Raw genomic sequence first — 23,044 nt, 5'->3', positions numbered from 1 at the left:
ATTATTATTATTTGTTGTTGTCTGCCACGCTGGCTCAAATTCCCGTGAGCTGGAATGAGCTAGAAACATGAATCTTGGGGAAATAACTAGAAATGGTGTGCATGTGCTTCTATAGAAAAATGAACCCAATCGGCCACATGGTGGCGCTGTAATTAAGGCTTCAAAATGCAAACTTTGTAAGGTTACGCTCCCCAACACCGTAAAACCGATTGATTTTGAACTTGGTGAGGTGGCAGAGGTGAATGGTATTACACACATTTGACTTTAAACTACATATTCATTGTCAAATCAACACAACTCTCTCAGGATATGCCCTCATAAGTTTCTGAACCTTGCCCTGAAAAGCTTCATTCAAATTGAACACCAGGGGGCGCTATAAACGCAAACAAACTACAGGTGAAATAGACCTGCGGCTTTGTTAGCAATTGTTTTTGTGTCGGTCATCTTCTTTTCTCAAATTGCCATGAGCTGGACTGAGCTACATATCACACTGAATTAAAATAAATGTTTTTGACCAATCAGTTGTTGGCATTTTTAACCAAGTGCACTGTTTGTCCAATCGTTCCAAAGCTTGCAGGATATGTTTCATAACAATGTTGGACCGCATGTGTGAAATAACTTTGAAGTTGCTATTGAGAAAAAAGGTTTGGACCCATAAATCGCCTGCCTATATTTAGTATTAAAGTTATTATGTTTCCAAGTCACTTTTTCCCTAATATTTAAATGTCACAGTTAGGCCTATGACAACATTTTGCTTCTTAAGTTTTATAAACTCAGCTAACAAAACACTAAAATGCTATGAACATTTTACCTTTGCAACATAGGAAATTACATGTATCTGAAATAAAATTAAACCCATGCTTTTCCATCTTTGTGAAATATTTTGGTCAAATTCCACCCTAAACCATTAGGATGAACAAACTATTTGCCTTTTTCCAATCTGCAAGTACAGTTGCATATAGGCGCACACAATGATTTTGAAATATTGACTGAATCCAAATCATTACCAGGTTCATCATAAATCTAAAGCACCATTGGACAGCTCGCCTAGTATTTAGGGTTAGTGGATATGGGCAAATCGCTGACCCAATCAACACCCACTATAAGTCAAATCTACTTTCGGATATTAATAAAGTTATATTGACAATGGTGATCGGTTCAAAGAAATGCCAGTAAACCCGAGCAGACTTGTAGTTCAACTGAAGGCCCACCGTGCTCAGCTGTCCAGCCAGGCCCGTATTAAGACAATGTGGTGCCCCAGGACACTGCACCTCAAGGCCCCCTGCCCCGTCTGTCTAAAAACTTAAAATTTCATCTTGATTAATTAACAGTGTATTATTATTATTATTATTATTATTATAATTTTTGTTGTGAAATAAGTAGTTGATAAACAAGTAATTTATGATCTTTCAACAATTTCAAGTGAGCAATATAACTCACAAACAATATTTTTAATATATGATTGGGGACCCTGGGCACTGGCCCACTTGCCCTTATGGATAATCTTGGCATGTATCAAACCACCTTCATCGTTAATCAAATAAAACTATTACATTAATGCTGCAAGAATGAAGCTACCCACTAAACATGCAAACACAAACAATGTTCTTCAAAGCTGTAATGACACAATATACGGTTTTATGGGGGTGTCACTGTTTGACCCATTGTTTAACCCTTGTGTTGTCCTCCCGCCAAGATTATAAATCAACGCTTTTTATCAATGTTTTTAACTTTTGCTTACGTTTTTGTCCCTTTTTCAACACTTTTGACACTTTTTTCAATGTTTTTTACTTTCTTTTGACGTTTTCAACAATACGTAAGACTAACTTATTAACTTTAGTTTTACCTTAATTATAGGAAATTATACCTAATGTTTGTGTTGCAAAAACAGAAATTAGGAATTATGTAGACTAAAATTAAAGGAATGGATGTTGATGGATAACCACAGTCTGGAATATGTCAATTTTTACTCAATACTGTTTCAAAACATTTTTTTTTTTCAAATGCTATAAAATTGAATAAGACACCCTAAAATTAATCAAAGTAGAGATTTGTACTTTCCAAACCGTGTTGTGTGGAATCAATCATGTTATTATGGGTAGTTAAAAAGAACAATGACATAGGAAAACGGGTTAATTCGACCCACGGACAACATGAGTGTTAATAAAATAAAAATGAGGGAGTGCATGGGAATTTTCCTTACTTTTTATTTCATGTTGGACCTGTTCCAAAGCATACTGTATAACAAAAACAAAAGAAGTGGTGGTAAGCAGCAGATCTTATACAACATTACACCACATGTTTGTATATCACAAAGAGCATTGTCTTGAAAATTACATCCCAATTAATCATGTTGACATGTTACCATTTCATCTATTTTGCCTAATTGTTGTTCAACACTGTTGTAATCCATTCCCTAAAGGATGATATGCGTGTGTAGACATCAGGGGTCCTGGGGTTTCCACATAGCCGGCCAGAGAAGGAGACTATGCCTGCAGCAGCTCCATCACACACCAACGGACCACCTGAATCCCCCTTTAACAGAAAAGATTAGACACTTAAAGGGAAATTCCGGCAAATGTATAAGTTAATCCCGATCTCTATAAATATGTAAAGCCAAGCCAAATTGGTGCGGTCAACACGGAGTAGCTTCAGCTACAGTGGGGTTCAAAAGTTTGGGCACCCCAGTTAAAAATTTGAATTAATGTCCATAAAGAAGCCAATAAAAAAGGGAAAATCTCCAAAAAGCATCAAATGACAGATTAGACATTTGTATAATATTTCACAAAAAGTTAGATTTTATTTCCATTATTTACACTTTCAAAACAGAAAACCAAAAAAGGGCATTTGCAAAAGTTTGGGCACCCTGCAGAGTTAATACCTTGTACTGCCCCCTTTGAAAAGCACAGACCTCACAGTAGCATGGATTGTTCTCAATCATCGTCTGTAAAGACCAGGTGATGTCAATCTTAAGGTTTTAAATGCCCAGACTCATCTGACCTTGCCCCAACAATCAGCCCCATGGGTTATTCTAAGCAGTTGTCTAGAAAACTGAAACTAGGCTATGAGAAGATAGCAAAGGGTTTTCATATGCCAATATCCTCTGTTCGGAATGTAATTAAGAAATATCAGTCATCAGGAAAAGTGGAAGTTAAAGCAAGATCTGGAAGACCAAGAAAAATATCAGACAGAACAGCTCGCAGGAGTCGGAGAAAAGCAACTCAAAACCCACGTTTGACTGCACAATCCATCCAGAAAGACCTGGCAGACACTCGAGTTGATTTCACTATAAAGAGATACTTGTACAAATATGGTCTTCATGGAAGAGTCATCAGAGGAAAACCTCTTCTACGTCCTCACCATAAAAATCAGCGTTTGAAGTTTGCAAATGAACATGTAGACAAGCCTGATGCATTGTGGAAAAAAGTTCTGTGGACCGATGAGGTTAAAATAGAACTTTTGGGCCGGAATGAGCAAAGGTATGTTTGGAGAAGAAAGGGCACAGAATTTAATGAAAAGAATCTCTGTCCAACTGTTAAGCATGGGGGATCAATCATGCTTTGGGTTGAATTGCAGCCAGTGGCACAGAGAACATTTCACGAGTAGAAGGAAAAATGGATTCAATAAAAGTTCAGCAAATTTTGGACGCTAACTTGGTGCCATCTGTGAAAAGCTGAAGTTAAAGAGAGGATGGCTTCTACAAATGGATGATGAACCTAAACACACCTCAAAATTCATTGTGGATTACATCAAGAGGCGTAAACTGAAGGTTTTACCATGGCCTTTACAATCTCCTGACCTCAACATAATTGAAATCTATGGATAGCCCTTATAAGAGCAGTGCGTGACAGACAGCCCAGAAATCTCAAAGAACTGGAAGACTTTTGAAAGGAAGAATTGGCGAAGACACCTCAAACAAGAATTGAAAGACACTTGGCTGGCTACAACAAGCGTTTCCAAGCTGTGATACTTTCAGTCAGTTTAAAAGTGTAAAATTATGGAAATTTTTGTGACAATATACATGAATGTCTAATCTGTCAATTGATGCCTTTTGGAGATTTTTCCTTCTTTTCTTGGCTTCTTCATGCACATCAATACAAATGGGGTACTCAAACTTTCGAACCCCACTGTATGTCTAGGAGCTTCCACTCAGCTAAAACTGCCGTTGTCGAGTTACAGGACGATGACTAAATAGCCATTGAAATGGATTTATTCCTTTGGATTTACTCGCGCAAAGTCTCCGACAAGTCTTCGCGGCCGGGTTGCTAAGCTTCTGAAAGCATTACAAAGACATCAAACATATTACCTGTAAGCTGGAGGTATATGGATACAAGCTACAAACAAAACGGGATGCTGGATTTAAATATTGCGCAACAAAACAGAGTTTCTTTTTTCCTTTTAAATTAATTATGTTACAAAGGCACTTTAATTCCATAATCTATTAAAAAAAAAACTTCAGGACTTAAGTGATAATCATCACCATTAATAACATCACAGAGTTCGATCTAGACCTGCTCTTTTACGAAAAGTGCAATGAGATAACTGTTGTTGTAATTTAGCGCTATGTAAATAAAATAAAATTGAATTGAAGTCTCAATGTAAGGCTCTACAGAGCGTAGACCTAGTAGGGTTTAAATAGCCTGTGTGACATTTCTTTCTGTGGTCAGTATTAGTTGCTTACTGCACACCTAAAAATACGGTGGCATCATTTTTGCAACAGAAAAAAAAAAGATCTTTCTTGAATTAATATTCTCAGGTTTTTAAGAAGATTTTTAGCCTCCAACATTATGTACACTAATCACAATTATTTCAAAGGTCAGTGCCTGATCCATGTCCTGCCAGTGTCTTGTCTTACCGAGCAGAAGCCTTGAAAGCGGCGGGCCCCGACGCCACAAACCATGCTACTGGTGATAGGAACCATTTTCCATCTCCTGCGACATGTTTTCTGTGGCAGGGTGGTTACGTTGACTTCCTGAAGCCGGATTGGTGAGGTGCCATTGTCAGCAATAGATCCCCAGCCAGCTGTAATGCACTGACTAGATGTATTCAGCCTGCTTGTTTTCAGAGAAATCAGCTGCACTGCTTCAGTCAGTTGGGCACTACCGTTAAGCTGAGACAAGCAGATAAATGGAAGAAAAATACTGAAAAATGTTAACTGTGTTAGATTTGTGTAATCGTAACATCCTATTTTGTTCAAAACTAGAAACAGTAATGAAGATAATTCTTCTTAAAATCTGGCAGTATAATACGCTATATCCACCCTTACCTTCAGGAGCATGATATCATTTGCATGTCCATCATAGTTGGGATGTGGAAAGGATCTGATTGCAGTGAACTCCTGCTTTGTAGGCTCATTAGCTGTCAGGGAATCAGCTCCAAGTACTACTGTGTATGGTCTAGAAATCACAATTGAATGATGACTGGACGTTAGACACGATTTTAAGGCTGCTAACTAGCTCCTTTGACACAAATAATTTTCCACATTGGTCTCTATGTTTGCATAGAGAAAACATTCTGACCATTTTCAGAGCATAATTTGATATGTTTTCCTATCTACAAATCCGTGTTTTCCATTTATTGCTGTACGTTTTAACAATCAACTTGCAGAGACTTGTACTGCACTTCACCAAAGTGAACATTTTACTGCCTTCTTTTTTTGTCAAAGAGAGCATCCCTAGCTGTACCAAGAGAAAAAGTTTTCAAAATTGTTCTGCTTGTGACGCTCAATGGTGTTTTTTGCCTCCAACATTGCCTTCCAGGCAGCTAACCCTAAACCTAACCCTAAACATAACCATTGCCACGCTGCCTAGAACTGGGGGCAATAAACACCAAACACTGCTTGTGACTTTAGTTCAACAAAGAAACAAAAAATGCAATGTTTACTGTGATGCATTGGCAAATTTGGCAAACTGGAAACCTCTCTGCACGTTGATTTTCATACCACAATGATATGTAATAGAACAAGCAGCGGCAATGAAAATATAAAAAATGGATATTTGTTCCTTTTTGGTTTCTTACGTGGGTATCTTACAATGTGCTGCTGTGAGCACAAAGTCCTGCCTCACCAGGGCTCCCCCACAGTTGTGGCATCCTTGAACCTTCAGCGAGGCCATGTAGGGGCGCGATTGGGGGACAGAATCCCTGCCGCCGACAATACGAGAACCATCAGCACCTGAAGCACAAAACCATCAGTCATTATTTGATAATGTTCATCTAAGTTATTTAGCAGTTTGTACATATGTCTTGTGTGGATAGTTTACCATTTAGGACAAAGAACAGCAGTAAAATGTAGCTGGTTTCCATGGCCTCTGGTCAAATCCGCACCCTCAGCGTATGATTTTATAAGTCTTGGAGACAATAGGTCTTGCTTATTTTGTGGTCTTTGTTGCTTCAGTGTGTTTGCCAACAAGCTCTAGAACTTCTTGAGAAGTTGTTGGTGGGGTAACAAAAACATGTGGTTCCAGATTTTCAAAACAGGGTTGCATTATTGATACAAGAAACCGTTGCTGTTGCAACAGCTATACTGAGGCCCAAAATGCTCTGAGAGCTTAAACTGCCATACAGTGGCTTGCATTAGTTTACACACCCATGCTAAAATTGTTTAAAAAGAGGAATAAAAAACCATCTTTTGGAATTGGATATCATTGGCTTAATTAAAAAAAAAAGTAAAATCCAACCTTTTAAGGACACCAATTTTTTCTTTGTTTGTGAATAATGTTTTGTAAATAAATAAATGTTCTAACTTAAGACACAGGGGGCATAAGTGTACACCCCTATGTTAAATTCCCATAGAGGCAGCCACAATCATGGATCCAGGATACTATGTATTCTGACAAAGTTTCCCTTGGCCTTTTTGCACAAATCATGTCTAATGATCGACCCAAAGTTAGACATATATAGCAAAGGGAAACATTTTTTTTCATAAATGGTAGTTCAAGCCTGCATTGTCTAACAGACACCAAGTTGCCGTCATGTGTGTATATGGGGGATTGTTACAAGGTTGCCGTTTAATCCTCAATGTTAATGGTTATATTAAAATTTCGCAAAAACATAGTTATTTCCCCTTTTCATCAGTTTGCATCACATTTGTGTCCAAAAAGAATTCTCTTACAAAAGAATTTGGTTTGGTGTAATGCAGACAGACTAAATCTGCACTAACATGCAACTGAGTTTCACAGCTGTGTGGGATTGAATGTATCATTTTTCCAAATACACAAGAAAAACTGTATGTTTCAACAAGTCTTTGACATTTTAGATTGTAGTAACACTTTTACGGTTATGAACAATAGACAAAGACCATTTGCATCTTTTTTTGTTAATGTAAATACCATTTTGTATCTCTTGATGGAAAATGTCATCGCAGGAAACAAAATATTACAGGATTTAAAATGGGGTTTTTGTTTTTACACCGAATGGGAGTATTAGTCACATGCAGTTCCCGCTCTTAGTTTATGTTTTATTAGTTTCACTGACTTCCTGTTTTAGTTCGATAATCACTGTCTGTCGGTTTTTCAGGTCACTTGTCTTCCTGTCTTTTTTTGCCTTCCCTTCTGTGTGATTGTCTTCCCCTGTCCCAGTTTATATATGCTCACGTTGTGTCATTCATTCTCTGCCAAATTGTTGTAGTACCTTGTGTGTCTCACTCTGCAGCTGTTTTCCTAGTGTTTGTATCCCAGTGTTTTTGTAGACCTCTAGCTCGTATTTTTGACCACGTCTTCTCCCGATCGATTTTGTAGCTTTGCCTGGATTGTTCTCTGGACATTAAAGCTTCATTACCTTTTTTACTCCCTGCTCTGAGTTGTGTTTTTGGGTCCGCTGTTGCACTGTGACAGTATTCAGTCGACTTCATTTAGAGGAAAGTAAGAAGGAGATGAAATAGCCATTTAGTGGGGATTTACATGACAGAGCCAATATTTCTTTGAATTGTGACAAACTAAACCACAGTAACCACAATTTCCAACCTAAGATGTGAGTGTCGATGTTCACCGAAGACTCCAACTCCAACATCTCTGATCATATGATGTTGCTCATATAACATTACTGGTATTATGACAAAAACAAAATGTTACTGTTGCCTGCATAAACACAACACAAGATCTGTGTTTTCACATGTTGTGATGATGTTCACAATTGTCATGAATATTCATGACACATAATTTCAAAACAATATCATGCACTGGGGATACTGCATTCTAGACGTATGCACACAGTGGCTGAAGTGGCTGACTTTTACCTTTTTTTTAGCTGAAATGGCCTCTGGACAGTATAAACACATTTTGATAATATAACTGGTACAACTTTCTCTTTTGTCTGAAAGAACACAAAGCAGTATCTTCTTCTTAATTGAGTCTCATTAATCATTACTTGTCGGCTGAGGTTGCTTAGCTTTATTCCAAGGAGACATTGAGCTACATATATAAACTTCAACCATAGCTTACGATTATGCCATCTCACCCCTTCAGCTGGCACAAAACGCAACTGCTCGGCTTTATCACACATGAGAAGACATGATCTTATCAGCCCTGTTTTAGCCTCTCTTTGCTGGTTCTCACGCAGTGTTAGAATTGATTTTAAGATTTTACTGACCACGGATGCACGACCCAAGACTCACGGTGGCCCAGGCCCCTAAGTTCTAGTGATCCCTGCTGAGGGTCTGAGAATAGCACAATCAGTGACATCTTTCAAATCACATTCTCAAAACACGTATTTGAAAAAATACCTTTACCGACTTAACCAAATTGTTTTCTTTTGAGCATTTGTTAATTTTTTATATTATCATTGGATATTTTATAATTTTATTTCTGTAATCTTTAAAAATAAAAGTAATTTCTGTTTGACTTTATTGCCTGATTTTATTAAGTCCTGAAACCCAGGGAAGGGTTCAATTCAAGATAACCTGGACTTGGTTAAAGGTGTGAAGGTGAAAAATTGTTTTGTGAGACTTCTTTAGGAAAACACAGTTATTTTATCTCTGTGGAGTCAAAGGAGGGCGGGGGGGTTTCTCTTTTCAGTCAGAACTGAAGAAGTTGCTCGGATGAGAGACCAACCTCTTAAACTTAAATTAAGGAAGATCTGCCAACACAAGCCAGTTGCAGTAGCTCTACTACAAACTACTTATTATACATTAAACTTAAGACATTCTGTGGATAAGTTCCTGGAAAACCATTTTTAAAAGGGCAGTATTCATATTGACACATTTATTTATTTATGTTGCCTTTCAGTTGAAGAGCAAACACTGACACAGCCACTCAGACACAACTTACCCTCCCGGATAAAAGTATGCTATTGTTATTATTATATAAGTATTCTGAAGCAAAGCCTTGTGATTGTTACTTTTAACACGTTATTTCCCTTTTCCCTTTTCATCACTTTACATCACTGTTGTGTTGAAAAAGAATGTTCTTAAGAAATGATGTGGTTTTAGGTAATGCAGACAGATTAATTCTGCTTAAACATGCAACTAAGTTTTCACAGCTGTTAAAATGCACGATCAAGCTCAATTATACACACGAAAAATGATCTTTGCATTTGTTTCATTAACTTAAATGTAGTTTTGTATCTATTGATGGAGAATGTCACTGCAGGAAACAAAATATAACAGTATTTAAAATGAAGTTTTGTTTTACACAGAATAGCTGTGTTTAGTCAACTTTATTTAGAAGAAAGTAAAAAGGAGATAACACAGACGCATCACTGAGGCCATTTAGTGGGGATGTACTTGACAAACAGCCCACATTTCTTTGAATGTGACAAACTAGCTGAACCACAGTAACCACAGTTTCCAACCTAAGATGTGAGTGTCAATGGTCACCAAGGACACCACACTGCAACATGCATGCCATATCATATAATGTTGCTCGTATAATATTACTGGTATCATACCACTTAAAACATTTCATTTTGCCTGAATGAACACAATGCAACATCTTCTTTGTCAAAATTTAGGTCATTTACTGTACAGGACTGTTTCATTCTTGATTGATTCTCATTAATCATTAACCCTCAGCTGAGCTTAACTTTATACTACGGAGACATTGAGCTATAAAATACATTAATTAATGATGCGGTCATGGTTGTGAGTTAAAGCAGGGATCTTCAACGTTTTTTAAGCCAATGACCACTTAACTGAAAGAAAGATGGAGCATACCCCCCCCACACACACACACTGCATATATTGTAAACAAAATAGGTTACATATTAAGTTGGGCTTACAATAAAGTGTAAAGCCTTTATATATACCTTTTTAGTGCATAGAAAACTTAGCTATTAAAATGATAAGTGTTGGCATGATTTTATGATTTACACATCCATGTTGCACAGTGACTCCTTAAGACGAACTTGCCTATAGGCCAGTAAGCCTGTCATCAGGGAGGATTTATATTTGCAAACATAAGTTGGATTCATGTAAAGACATTTAACCTTTTTTTTTTTTACTTTCAAAGATAAACAATAATTGGGAGGCCCCTTGCAGTGACTGTGGGGACCCCCTAGAGGTCCCCAACCCCCTGTTGAAGATCCCTGATTTAAAGAGTAAAAGAGTTGCAATAGCTTTGTTTATTTTCCAATTAGGTTAATTAACACATTTTGTGTTTTCTAATAAAGGACAGAGAAAATGGTTTGTTAAGACATTTATTTACTTTTTTATTTGCCTTTCCGTTAAACAGCAAACACAGACAGAGCCACTCAAACATATGCAGATGACCTGATTGTGTACAGTAAAGGCAATGAGTCTGTTACCTTATTTGACAGAAATCTACATGCATGTCTGCATGAAATGTATATGCATTTGCCTGTTATATCTGACAATTTGATTAAAAAATGTATATTATGCTTGAGTAAATAAAACCCCAATTAACAAAACTGGGTTTAAAAGAACTATATCAGTATTTCAATAAATCATGGTGAGTGTCCGGCCAGCATCTCATATTCAAGGTGATGTTCTGCTTGTTGACGGTTGTTTGATTTAATTTTGAAATAACTCTTAAACACATTTAGAGAGTATTTGAATTGCTATTTTGATTCCCAATTCTTACCATTTTTGATTTTTCTTTGTGTCTGGCTTAAACCTCCTTGGCACCAAAACAATTCTCTTTGCAGGTAAAAAAAACTTACACAACTCCCCCCCCCCCCCCCAAAATACAGTTAAAGTATGCTGAAACAAAGCTTTGTGTAAGATTTAACAACCATTTTGATTTAGAACGCTCTTGATCCAGGAAAGACTCTTTGACAAATCCGAGTAGACGTCTGAGGATTTACAGTCTACCTTTTTGCAGAAAGTTGCGACACCAACTGCAATCCCGTTGCACACCAGGGGACCACCGAAATCACCCTGTGAGCAGGAAACATCTTTAGTTGTACATTCAAGAGGATGTAAGATGTTGATACATTTGTGGAAAAGAAACCACATTTTTTTCAATAAACAGACAGAAAACCTACCTTACGTAATCGTTTCTCCGCACAGATAACATTGGCAGGAAGATCTGACCATTCCCTCTTAACGACGCCACAGTCGATGATGGACACATCCACCACCTTCAGCTCGTCAACTTTAGTATTATTTTCAGTCAAACCCCATCCTGCAACACTGCATTTTTCCATGATGTTCATTTCAGACGTTGAAAGTTGAATTGGATGTCCTTTGTTGAACCTGTTATCATTCCCATCCAGCTGGAGACACACACAATCAAAACAATAAAAATTAAGACTTTAGTGAAACAATTGCTAGAAACCGCTTAGCTTAGCTGATGAATCCTTTAAATCAAGGTTATAGTTGGCAGTGTTAGATGGTTGCGACAGTGCTTAAAATGACATAATTTTGCATTTCAGAGACATGTTAATTTGAAAAAGTTTCACTGTTTTTTTTCTCTTCACATTTACCCCCACCGGAAATGTTTCAAGTGTTTAAATCTGTACCAACCAAACGACCAATTGCAAATCATTTGTAAAAACGCACCGCTTTCATCTAGTTGGTTGAATGAATGTATACTTACTTTGAGGAACATGATGTCATTCTCGTTTGTGTCACTGTTATAGGATGGGTGTTTGATGATCTTTTCAATGTATTTAATTGTTTTCTCAACCTTTCTGAGATCGTGGTTGCCAAGAACAACTTTTGTTTCATCTGTCCTGAAGAAGTAACAATTGGGAGGTCGTTATTGGTTTTTCTCAAGTTGTGCCAGAATCAGATGAAGAAACAAATGCTGGAAGAGGAAATTCTAACTCACACTTCACAGTGCGCAGCAGTGACCACCAAGTCCTTACAAACAAGGAATCCTCCACATAAATGCCGCTCTTTACGGTTCTGCACTGAGGCCATGTACAGCATTGACCCATCTGGGGCATTTTCCCCACCTATGATTGCACTCCCAAGTTCTAAAAACATAAGAAATAAAAAGGAGTTATAATGAGTAAATATAACATTTGGAGGATTGTGTAGTAGTCAGATTGTGCGTCTTACCGTTTTGTCCGAGAAATGCCAGAACATGAAAAAGCAGAAACTTGTAAAGGCCATTCATCGTAGCAACAAGATGACCAACCTGTTGTGTTGAGGCTCTCAAGTCTATTCTCTTTCTTTTAAGTTTTCTGTTAAGTTTCATCTTAACAAGTTGATTTCCATCTACTTTATCTTGACTTCCAGCCACATCCTATGGACGATGCTATTTTGCTTTTTTGCATAGCACATACATCACGTGATTGGTACGTGTGAACACAGTCCTACAGTTCCTACTCTTCTTTCAGGTCATTGCGCCTTCAATTTTGTATTTATTTAAAATTGTATATTAACATATTCAATAGGGATGCTGCTCACAGTCCTCTCATTTTCGTTGTCCCAGGATGTGGCATCTACACCCAGCTTCAACCAGGGAACCCTGATCAAACTAAATCAGACCGCAGGGTTTCAGAACTAAATCTAGCAATCAAAGCTGACCTGCATTGAGCAGAGACCTTGGACAGACTGAACACAGGGGATGTGTCCCCATCACTAACATCTTTAACAAATCTATTGCTAACATTATTTCTGTGTCAGTACAGCCATGTCTTGGTATGGGTAAGAGTGTCTTGCTCAGTTTTTGCAATTTGACGTGGTCAACACACTAACATGCTTTATAGATGAGCTATAAGTCATCATTAAGACCAACGGGTTGTCCAAATTTGCTAAAAATGTGTACAGTCCTTTCACTCAATATGACACAAGACACAAGAGTTGCTCTGTTATTATTATTATTATTATTATTATTATTATTTTAATTTTTCTTCAAATATAAATGCAACTTGAGTGGTCTAATGAGATTGTTACAGAAGGAAATTAAACAAACTTTTATTTTGAATTAGTGTCGTATTGACAGAGCAATTTGAGACGTCACAAAACCCCCAGAGCACAATAAATGTATGCTGAAGCAAAACTTTATTAAAAGTGTTCAGTCATAATGTCAAGGATGCTTTGGATCAACAAAAAAAAGTCAGCTCATAATAAAAAAAGCTACTAAAATAGCGTTGTTAAGAGTTCTGGAAAAGTGAGTTTTAAGACAAGATTAAAAGGCAGCAACAGGAAGTGGAATGCTGGTCTAAAGCCAATGAGCAGTACAATGCATAACTATAAAAGCATGCTGAACTGTTACATTTCACTAGTTGTTTTTCTTGAGAATTTCCTTGATCCAGCTAAGGTATTTTGATATGTCCGTGTAGACGTTGGGATAATGTGGGTAATTACAGTTAGCCATGTGATTGAAAGACACAATACCAACCGCCACCCCCTTGCACACCAGAGGACCACCAGAATCACCCTGCGAGGAAGAAGAGCGTTCATTTCTTTATTTTGCATTTATTTATTTGACATTTTCTACAAACAGACAGATGTAACACAGACAACACATACCTGACAGAATCCTTTGTTTGTGTGATATCCACCTGCACAGATAACGTTGGCAGGAAGACCATTCCACGCCTCCTGACAGACGGAGGGCTTAATGATGGACACATTCACCACTCTCAGCTCATCAGCCATTCTCCGCTCAGTTTCACCAGGTTCAGTGTAACCCCATCCAGCTACACTGCACTCTTCGTTTTCTTTTGTGTTTCCTTCTTGTGTGGGAAGTGGTATTGTTTGTACTCTGTTGTTCAGTCCAACGTTACTAGACAGCTGGAGACACATAAAGTCAGAAAATAAAAATCAATACTGTGTCTAATTTCATAACAAAGTTCTTTTTATTCATCAGACTTTAATTTAACAAACAACGGCTGGAAGTTGGAGCTGATACTATAAATTTAATATCTACTTACTTTGAAGAGCATGATGTCGTTCCCATTTCCGACATTGTCATAAGACGGATGCTTGAATTTGGTTACACTGTACCTCTTTGAGTCATCAGCCTTTTTGAGATTGTGAGTGCCAATAACCACACTTGGATTCCTGAGAGAATGATCGTGATGCATTGTTTTAATAACTTGGGTTTTTTCATTATTATTTCTAATCACATAAATCAAAAATTGCTGAAAGAGGAAACGTTACTCACGGGTCATCACAATGCGCAGCAGTGAGCACGAAGTTTTCACTGATAAGGAATCCTCCGCACACGTGATGTTTGTCGGAGTTCTGCACCGAGACCATATACAGCATCGAATGCTCCGGGGCTTTTTTCCCATGTATGATTTCACTTCCATGTGCTGTAAAATAAAAGTAGAATCAAAGTCAGATAAATGTTCCATTGAAAGGTTGAAAAATAGTAAAAAAAAACGGTATTCTTACTGTTTTGTCCGACACATGTCAGAACATGCAAAAGCAGAAACTGGTGCAGAGCATGCATGATGCCAGCAAGACAATTGACTTGTCTCCTATGGGGGTTTCATGTCGGCAATTTATAAAGCCGTTTGAGTGATTGTTATCTTTTTCATCTCAAACTCTGACCACATCCAAGTCTGCAGTTTCCATGATCTGTGCATTATCTGAAGCCCATTATGATCAACGTGTGAACAGTTCATGCATTCTTTCTCTTTTTACCGTTCATGTCATTCATCATTCACTTTTGCATTTAGGACCATTCAGCCTCTTGATTAAGTTCATTCTGACTTGGAAACCTCCAGTCCTCATTGTTTGATGAATATTACTTAGCTACATTAAGTGTCTGTTATTAGATTAATTCAACCAATCCAGCCCTGTCCTTGTGCTGGACGTGTCAGAACATGAAACATTCAAAAATTTGGAAAGGCCACAAGACTGTAAAGTCTTCCCTAATAAGTGACGGACCTATGTTGTCCTGGACCAAGGCCATTTATTCTAAAGCATCAAGAGTTTTATTTCTATTGGTATTTATAAGCCAAATAAGTCATTTGAGATGGGTAATACCCTACTACTTGTAGCTAAGACAGGCTTTATTAACACTTCATAGATGACTTCTTAATCATTGACAGGAGCAATGTTTGGATTGTCCAAATATTTAGCACGGACCAGACAGTAACTGGTCCTTGGAAGTTATCTGTTATCATGTTTACACTCCATTTCACTCACAAATGCAAAATGACACACCTCAGAGTAGATCCAGGCTGTCCTAGTCTATTGAGAAGGAAACAAAGACTTCATTTTATTCAATGTAATAAGTGGTGATTTGGTTAAGATGGACAGATTATACATTATCATTATCATGATTATTTTTATTAACTTAAATGCAACGGGTGTCTTCTGAGGAGGTTGTTGAAGGAAATTAAACCTGGTATTAGAAAAAAACTTTTTTCCCCCGCACTGACAGCAATCTGAGACACCTCCATCTTACAATGAACATATGCTGTAGCAGAACTTTGAGCAATATTTTTACTCATAATTTTCCATTTCTTTCAGAATGCTTTCAATCCAGGGAAGGTATTCTGATGAGTCTGTGTAGAAGTTCAGTCTATCAGTAGTCACAGTTTATGTTCCGGTTGAAAGATATAAAAACCAACAGCTGTTCTGCTGCATAGCAACCAGAATCACCCTGTGAGGAAGAAGAAGCTTCATGTGTTCATTCATCATTTTTTTTTAAGATGTACTGTGTCTAACAACAGGTCACTCTATCAATCCATTAATCTGCATCTTTAAATTTGGTTCATTGTGCACCGTTGTGGACCTATCTCTCCTCACTGGTTAAGCTTATAATAAGTACACTTAAAATGGGTGAATTTGATAAGTCAGTAACGCTTTGTTGTCTTTATGTTTAATGGATTATTTAGATACTAATGCTAAAATACCAGATACACATTCACTTCTGGGTTTTCGTAAACAGCCCACTCAAACATTACTTCTGAATTCTGGGACAGACCAGATGAACCACAGAAACTAGTTTGGTGATTTAGATTGACACGACAATGTCTTCCTGTTACGGTTATGAAGCAGTTGTGGCAGTTTAATCACAATGATGATGATTGCCAGCAGATGGTCCAAAGCAGCATCATCACAAGTTTCATGAATGTAAAAAGTTTGAATTACATTGTACAGCAGTTGGCAATACAGATAACAATGACTGCAACAGAAAGTGAAATAAAATGATTAAACAATTAGATCATGTTCTGTTTGTAAAGAATAAAAATCACCGTATGCAAGGCTGGATCACTCACTGGGTATAGCCGGCAACTGCCTAAACCCTCAGGGGGAACAAAGGCTACCCTTCACCAGTTTGTGGGAATCCATTAGATCGACATTGAAATACTGTACTGTACATCAAAGGTTTCTTTGTTAATAAGCTATGCAAGAGATACAGCAGGGGGTCCGCGACCCCCAGGGGGTCCTTAGGAATAAAAATGTTTCTGATAACATACATTAACATGAATCCAACATAATATTAGCAATGATAAATTGCCCGTTTGTTTGTCTTTTTTTTGACACAACAATGACGATAAGGCATACTTCCACACACATAAGGATTCACTTGTTGTTGTACACTTGATGTACAATTATATAAAAATGTCAATAATCATTATTTTAATAGTAATTATTATGACTAATATTTAAATATTATTTAAATTATGTTATTGTACGCACCAATAACTGCTCTATCTGTTTTTGAGGTAAGGGACCCTTGGCCTAATGAAGGTCAGAGTCCCCTGCTCTATGCAGTACAAACGTCTTTATTGCATATTATTATCTGCACTTCAGACCCCTTCTTGTTTAGAATTAAAGTGTTTTTTGCTGGATTTGAACCCGGGCCGGCTGCGTCGAGGAGTAAACTTCTATATATGGTCACCCGCTCTACCAACTGAGCTATCTGGGTGCCCGAGAATTAAAATTTTTGATTGTTTCAGTATACAAATTTCTTAAATGGTACATTTTTCTAGTTAAATCAAGCAAATTACATTAACAAATCCACAATGGGTCACTTTTTATTAGAAATGTATTCATTCAAATGTGGGGGAAATGTAATATTTGAATTGTAGTAAATTTGAATTCATAATGTACATTCTTTAGGCCAGACAGTTAAAACAGACAATTTAAAGCAGTTTGCATCCTGTAGTGGCCTTCAGCTCAGTTTGACCCCGAGGCCTCCTACTGGGTGGATCCAGCCCTGACTTTGTGCTAGACATGTCAGAAAATACAAAATCTGCAAATTTGTGGAGATCACAACTACAACCTCTTTCTGCTGAGCGCATGGCTTCTTCTGTTCTGTATGAACACCCTCAAAGCGTTATGTTCTATGTGTGATTCTAATCCTAAACTCTGGGACTAACAGACTGATTTGGCAGTCTTACTAGTTTGTCCAAGACATGTCAGAACATGATGCAGAAATGTATGCAGATCATGCATCATTTTATTTATCTATTGTCTTACATCTTGCATTCCTTCAGGTGCCAGTTTTAAAACTACTGCAACAACTGCTTGCAGATCTGGAGCTGCAGCAGGGTGAACAAGCTCTATATTAAGTATGTGACACATTGTTGCATGAATACTTTTTCCTTCTCCCCCTCAATTCTCTATTTCTGACAATTGACATCTCCTTATTTTGCTCGCTCTGGGCCTTTTTGGACCTTATCATCTCCCTGTTAGTGATATATATATACAACTTGGTCACACAGCAAGTGAGCTTTAGTTGCATCAATCATAAAACGTAAAAAACACAGATGCAACCCTGATGTGGTTTGGTATGGAAATACTTGGCAACACCAACCAAAGCATTTCTTTGAAATAGGTCACAGACTAGCCAGACCACAGAAACCACAGTTTCTAGATTCTAGTTTGAGCAAGACTCTCACAGTTAAGAAGCTAATGCTTGAGTTTGTACATGCAGGAGGAACAAGCATACACAGATCCACACAGGGAAACTATTGCCTTTTTGTGTTTATCATAATATATTATGCAGAAAAAATGCACTCTTTCTGTCATGTTTTGTCTTGACTTTGCTGTGAGGTCATGTATCACGTCACACGTTTACACACCAATAATAATAATAATACTAATAATAACGTATACTTTATTAATCCCACAAGGGGAAATTACAATTTACACTCTGTTGTTATTATACACTGCACACAGGCCTGAATGTTCACACATGCTCAGTACCTATACATGCACTAAGGGGGCTGCCCTTGGAAAGACGCCCCGAGCAGTTGGGGGTTTGTATCCTTGCTCAAGACCCCACTAGGAGAACTGGCACCTCTCCAGCTAACAGTCCACCAACATACTTTGGTCCGTATGTTTAATTTACATCGTAGCAGCAAAGCAGCGACCCTCCAGATCCCAACCCAGCTCCCTACAGACTGAGCTACTGCCACCCCAAAATAAGTGTTTGTGTGCAAGTGTTTTTCTCTTCATAAATGAATAGTCAGATACAGTACCAACAAATGTGGTATTTGACATAAATGCAAGCTGTTGCTGTCTAATTGTAACGCATTTATACTCAGCAGAGAGGACCAGTGTCCAAAGAGTTGCTAGATGCATAGTTTCTCTGTTGTTTTGTTCATTACTGAGTGCCACTACGTCGGTTTATCTTATGGCTGCCACCTGCAGTGCATCACAAACCTGCCTCAGTTCAAGCCAAACATTGATTCTGTCATCCTTCTGAATGAGTCAGTGTTTAGAAGTTGTGGACCATGGTAGCCAAGAGTTAGTAAGTGCATGTCTGTCTGTCTACCAAGAGTTAGAGTTTCCTTAAAAGGTCCAGTAAGCACAGTTTAACCTCTCTGCCGCAAGAGAGTGTCTCCAGACGTTCTGGACAAGAAAGGAAGATTCACAGAATGTAACGTTCAAAAATGAGACAAGCCCAAAAATATTCTGAAAAATGTCAAAGAAAATCTATGGTAAGAAATACGGATTTCATTCACAAATATATGCTCAATAATGTGTCGGAAACAATAATCTTGCATTTGTTTAGTGAATCAATTTCCGTTTTATGTTTTAAGTATTACCATGTGTCAGTCTTGGTTTGTTATCAGTAATGTTGCATAGACAGAACACAGCACTCTGGTCAACTCCTGACATTCAAGTTTTATTTCCCATTAGATAAAGAGCAACCCTGACAGCACCACTCAAACACAGCAACACACACACAATAATAATGGTGATAGTTTTACTTGTAAAGCACGTTTGAAGCAAAAAAAAACAACAAAATGCTTTCCAAAGTTTGGATAGGCAACAGATTTGATTACAATTAAGAGGTAAAAAAAACATTATTCAACAGATAAAGAAATGAAGCCTATTCAATAAAAACAAATATGTCAGTTTTTAAGAAAGTCCATTCTGTAAAAGTAATTTTTAAGATGAGATTTAAAGGGCAGAAACAAGAGGTGGAAAAGTGTTCTAGAGCCAAGGAGCCAGCACAACATGTAATACAAGTATGCTTAATTGTAACATTCAACATTTCTTTCGCTTGAGAATCTTTTTGATCCAGGGAAGGTATTTTGATATATTTGTATAGACATTGGGAACATTTGGATAGTCACAGTCCCTATACATGTTGAAAGACACGACACCAACAGCCTTCATGTTGCACACCAGAGGACCACCAGAATCACCCTGCAAGGAAGAAGAAGCAGCTTCATTGGTTTATTCCATTAAGATTAAGAGATTAGAAACCAGTTGACCAGTTGATTTTTTCATGAAACGGCAGGAAACATACCTGACAGAATCCTTTTTTTTTGCGATTTCCACCAGCACAGATAACATTTGCAGGGAGATTTACTCTATTCTTAAGTGAAGCCCATGCTTTCTTACATTCCTCCAGGTTAACGATAGGCACATCCACTTCTCGCAGCATATCAACAACTTCCCCACGTGTTTTTGTGAAACCCCACCCAGCCACGTGGCACATTGCATTTTCTTTAATTTGTATCTTAGCCTGCATGAGTGGTACCGGTTTTACTTGTTTGTTCAGTTGAGCTTTCTTAGACAGCTGGAGACACACAAAATAACAAAGTGAAGATTAAAAACTAGAAAAAAAACAATTCACATCATACTTCTCATCCTTCATTACAGCTTGAGTTAAAATAGAATTGGTTGAAGATGAATCTACAGATTTCAGTGCTTTGTTGTTTTTGAGGTGTTTGGGGGACTTAAGCTGAATTCAACAGAGCATGCAGCAAGAGATTCTATTGTAAAAATGCTCCACTTGAGACTCTTATGTTGAGAAATGATCTACCTACTTTGAGTAGCATGATGTCATCCCCCTTTGAGACACTGACATAGGATGGATGCTTGCACCTTGTCACACTGTATCTCATTGAGTCATCAACCTTCTTGAGATTGTGGGTGCCAAGAACAACACTCATAGGATTCCTGAGTGCATGATCATTGAGAGGTTCTCAGTAGTGTTTCTCAAATTGTGGCGACAAATTAAATACAATACATTAAAATGTATGAATCAAAAATAGCTGAAAGAGGAAAAGTAACTCACATGTTATCACAGTGCGCAGCAGTGAGCACAAAGTTTTCATCGATGAGGAATCCTCCGCACACGTGATGACCTGTTTTGTTTTGCACCGAGGCCATGTACAGCATCGACTTCTCTTTCACCTTTTCACCATTTATGATATCACTCCCAAGTGCTGAACATAAGAGAAAAAGAAGGATGAGTCAATGTAGCATTTGTAGATCAGAGACTAATATACAGATGTGTTAATCTTACACTGAAGTCCAAGACACATCAGGAGATGAAAAAGCAGAAACTTGTGCAAAGCATGCATTGTGCCAGCAGGAAACTCAACCTGTTGTCTTCGGGGGGGTGTTGAGGCGACCCTTTTATAACAGTTTGCTCAGCAAGCAACCTTGTGGTTGTCATCTGCTTCACCAAGACTTCTTTAGCCATATCCTCTGTGCGTCAGTGGCACCTTTAATGGTCTTAAAGTGGTGGGTACATGTGGTCAGTAAAGACATGAGCTGTTATGCAGTACTAACCTTGTTCCAGCAACTATGAAACCTGTGGTTCTGCTGCCTCAGCAGACTGAGGCACATACATACAATATGTAAACATGACATTACATTACATACATTCTTTTATTTTGATGGTACATTAAGCACTGTACCTGTCAACCTGTGTAATGTGTTATCTCTGGGAATTCTTGTCTCTCGCTGTTTGGATAGCACTTAGCCACTTAAGCTTGAGTGGTCTTTAGAAAAACCCAAATTATTTGTTATGGATCTACCTTTTAGCTAGGACCTTGTTGGCTTTTGCAACTGTGATGTTACACCCATAAACTAAGTGAGTAACAGAAACCGCAGTTCAGGTTTGAGTGTCGATATTCGAGACCATGAGACTAATTCTCGGAAGTCATGCTATTGCTGACTGAGGTGGAAGTCTGAAGGAACATCGTGACTCATATGTCACTGCTTTGCTCGACTGCAGTGGACCACGTATGTTAAAAGTGTCGTGCATAGCAAGTTGTGAGTCAAATCAAGGAATATGTGAAGAGGAGGCATCACTCAACGAAATGTATGAATCGGCCATTTGCATGTATGTTTACACATACCAAGAAAACGTGGAAAAAGGTTTCACATTTTGTTTTCACCAAAGCTTTTCCCAATTATAATAAATTAAATTTGTGTAGCGCTTTTCAAAAACTCAAAGTTGCGTAAAGATTTCTGCAACTCAATTCCACATCAATAAATGTAATTGCTTTCCCTCCTTCCCATCTTTCCTTTGTGTTTTTTATTGATCATGGGACACATTCTCATGTCTCAGCATGCTGTTTGTAATTGTTTCTAATTTTGAAAAAAAAACATTTGGTCACAAAAAAAAATGAATTACTTGCTATAGTGTAATCTACTGTAGTCATTAACAGACTTATTTGCATGACTCTATGCCCCAAATCTGTCATGTTCATTATGCATCCGTGACTGTTTCATTCTCACGTTTTTTTTCAGTTTGGACAATGCTGGTTCTCTTTTTAGTTGTTGTGCATATACTACGCTGCATCAAATGGACTTGAAAACACAGACACATGTCAATTGTTCTGTGTGATGGATCTTCCTGACACAAATAACAACCCAAACATTTCTTTGAACTGTGTTACAATCTTCAAAATCATCAGAAACCACAGTTTCCAGCTACAGATTTGAGCATTGATGTTCTCACTGTGACAGTTATGAAACTACAGCTCATTAATTGCATAATTATTTAACAGAGCAGCACATTCAAACCATCAAATCTTTTGGACTGTGTGTAATGAAGGCTTTATGCAAACCATGATCACTAGTTAGATTTATGTTGAACTCAGTGCAACCTTTTCAGTGCAGGCAGAGGTCACAGTCTCTGCACCTCAAGCAGCGAAAAGAAAAATAGGAGAAAGCATGGTCAGCAACCATACTTTTAACATACCCTCAGAGGTTTTTTGAAAAAGTGGCCACATCTGCAGCTTTAAAGTGATGCAGGACTGCATCAAAATTTATAATCCAATAATCATATACATACAATGTTTAGGAATCAACAGTTTTGCATAAAAAGTAGTTTTACTTTGGGACTTAAAGTATGTTTTGATGTTGCTTGATTCAGTAATATTATTACAAGATCCAGTTGTGGACACAGCCTAGGTCCAGACTTTACAAGTGCTCATCTTAGCATAGTAGCCCCCTGGGGGTAGGTGGGAAGATGTA

General features: G+C 37.8%; 3 protein-coding genes across 3 annotated transcripts; all 3 read right to left on the bottom strand.

The window, feature by feature from the left end:
- Positions 1 to 2,382: 2,382 nt before the first annotated feature.
- LOC117950835 lies at positions 2,383 to 21,185 on the bottom strand. The gene is made up of 17 exons (XM_034882181.1): positions 21,081 to 21,185; positions 20,850 to 21,000; positions 20,599 to 20,731; positions 20,076 to 20,348; positions 19,816 to 19,972; positions 14,514 to 14,664; positions 14,281 to 14,410; positions 13,909 to 14,140; positions 12,225 to 12,372; positions 11,991 to 12,126; positions 11,437 to 11,667; positions 11,264 to 11,329; positions 6,261 to 6,306; positions 6,019 to 6,172; positions 5,267 to 5,396; positions 4,856 to 5,110; positions 2,383 to 2,535 (listed from the first exon to the last, which is right to left on the bottom strand). Exons 1-17 carry the CDS (start codon positions 21,136 to 21,138, stop codon positions 2,383 to 2,385), a joined length of 2,604 nt encoding a protein of 867 aa, XP_034738072.1. The 5' UTR covers positions 21,139 to 21,185.
- Positions 10,795 to 12,587, bottom strand: LOC117950235 (duodenase-1-like). The gene is made up of 5 exons (XM_034881058.1): positions 12,458 to 12,587; positions 12,225 to 12,372; positions 11,991 to 12,126; positions 11,437 to 11,667; positions 10,795 to 11,329 (listed from the first exon to the last, which is right to left on the bottom strand). Exons 1-5 carry the CDS (start codon positions 12,513 to 12,515, stop codon positions 11,177 to 11,179), a joined length of 726 nt encoding a protein of 241 aa, XP_034736949.1. The 5' UTR covers positions 12,516 to 12,587; the 3' UTR covers positions 10,795 to 11,176.
- Positions 13,309 to 14,929, bottom strand: LOC117950236 (granzyme-like protein 2). Its single transcript, XM_034881059.1, has 5 exons — positions 14,747 to 14,929; positions 14,514 to 14,664; positions 14,281 to 14,410; positions 13,877 to 14,140; positions 13,309 to 13,784 (listed from the first exon to the last, which is right to left on the bottom strand). The coding sequence occupies exons 1-5, from the start codon at positions 14,802 to 14,804 to the stop codon at positions 13,626 to 13,628; spliced, it is 762 nt and encodes a 253-aa protein (XP_034736950.1). The 5' UTR covers positions 14,805 to 14,929; the 3' UTR covers positions 13,309 to 13,625.
- Positions 21,186 to 23,044: the final 1,859 nt, after the last annotated feature.

The sequence above is a fragment of the Etheostoma cragini genome, chromosome 9, assembly GCF_013103735.1.
Source record: "Etheostoma cragini isolate CJK2018 chromosome 9, CSU_Ecrag_1.0, whole genome shotgun sequence".
Lineage (NCBI taxonomy): Eukaryota > Metazoa > Chordata > Actinopteri > Perciformes > Percidae > Etheostoma > Etheostoma cragini.
The sequence above is the reverse complement of the archived record's forward strand: the minus strand, read 5'-3'. Positions and strand labels throughout refer to the sequence as shown.

Coding starts and splice junctions, on each gene's coding strand:
- LOC117950235 (XM_034881058.1), bottom strand. CDS start 12,515: ATGAATGGCCTTTACAAGTTTCTGCTTTTTCATGTTCTGGCATTTCTC. Junction 12,373..12,457: donor GGCATTTCTCGGACAAAACG/GTAAGACGCACA, acceptor TTATGTTTTTAG/AACTTGGGAGTGCAATCATA. Junction 11,330..11,436: donor CGGAGAAACGATTACGTAAG/GTAGGTTTTCTG, acceptor TCCTGCTCACAG/GGTGATTTCGGTGGTCCCCT.
- LOC117950236 (XM_034881059.1), bottom strand. CDS start 14,804: ATGCATGCTCTGCACCAGTTTCTGCTTTTGCATGTTCTGACATGTGTC. Junction 14,665..14,746: donor GACATGTGTCGGACAAAACA/GTAAGAATACCG, acceptor TTTATTTTACAG/CACATGGAAGTGAAATCATA. Junction 13,785..13,876: donor CAAACAAAGGATTCTGTCAG/GTATGTGTTGTC, acceptor TCTTCCTCGCAG/GGTGATTCTGGTGGTCCTCT.
- LOC117950835 (XM_034882181.1), bottom strand. CDS start 21,138: ATGCATGCTTTGCACAAGTTTCTGCTTTTTCATCTCCTGATGTGTCTT. Junction 14,411..14,513: donor GCTGCGCATTGTGATGACCC/GTGAGTAACGTT, acceptor TCATTCTCTCAG/GAATCCAAGTGTGGTTATTG. Junction 11,330..11,436: donor CGGAGAAACGATTACGTAAG/GTAGGTTTTCTG, acceptor TCCTGCTCACAG/GGTGATTTCGGTGGTCCCCT.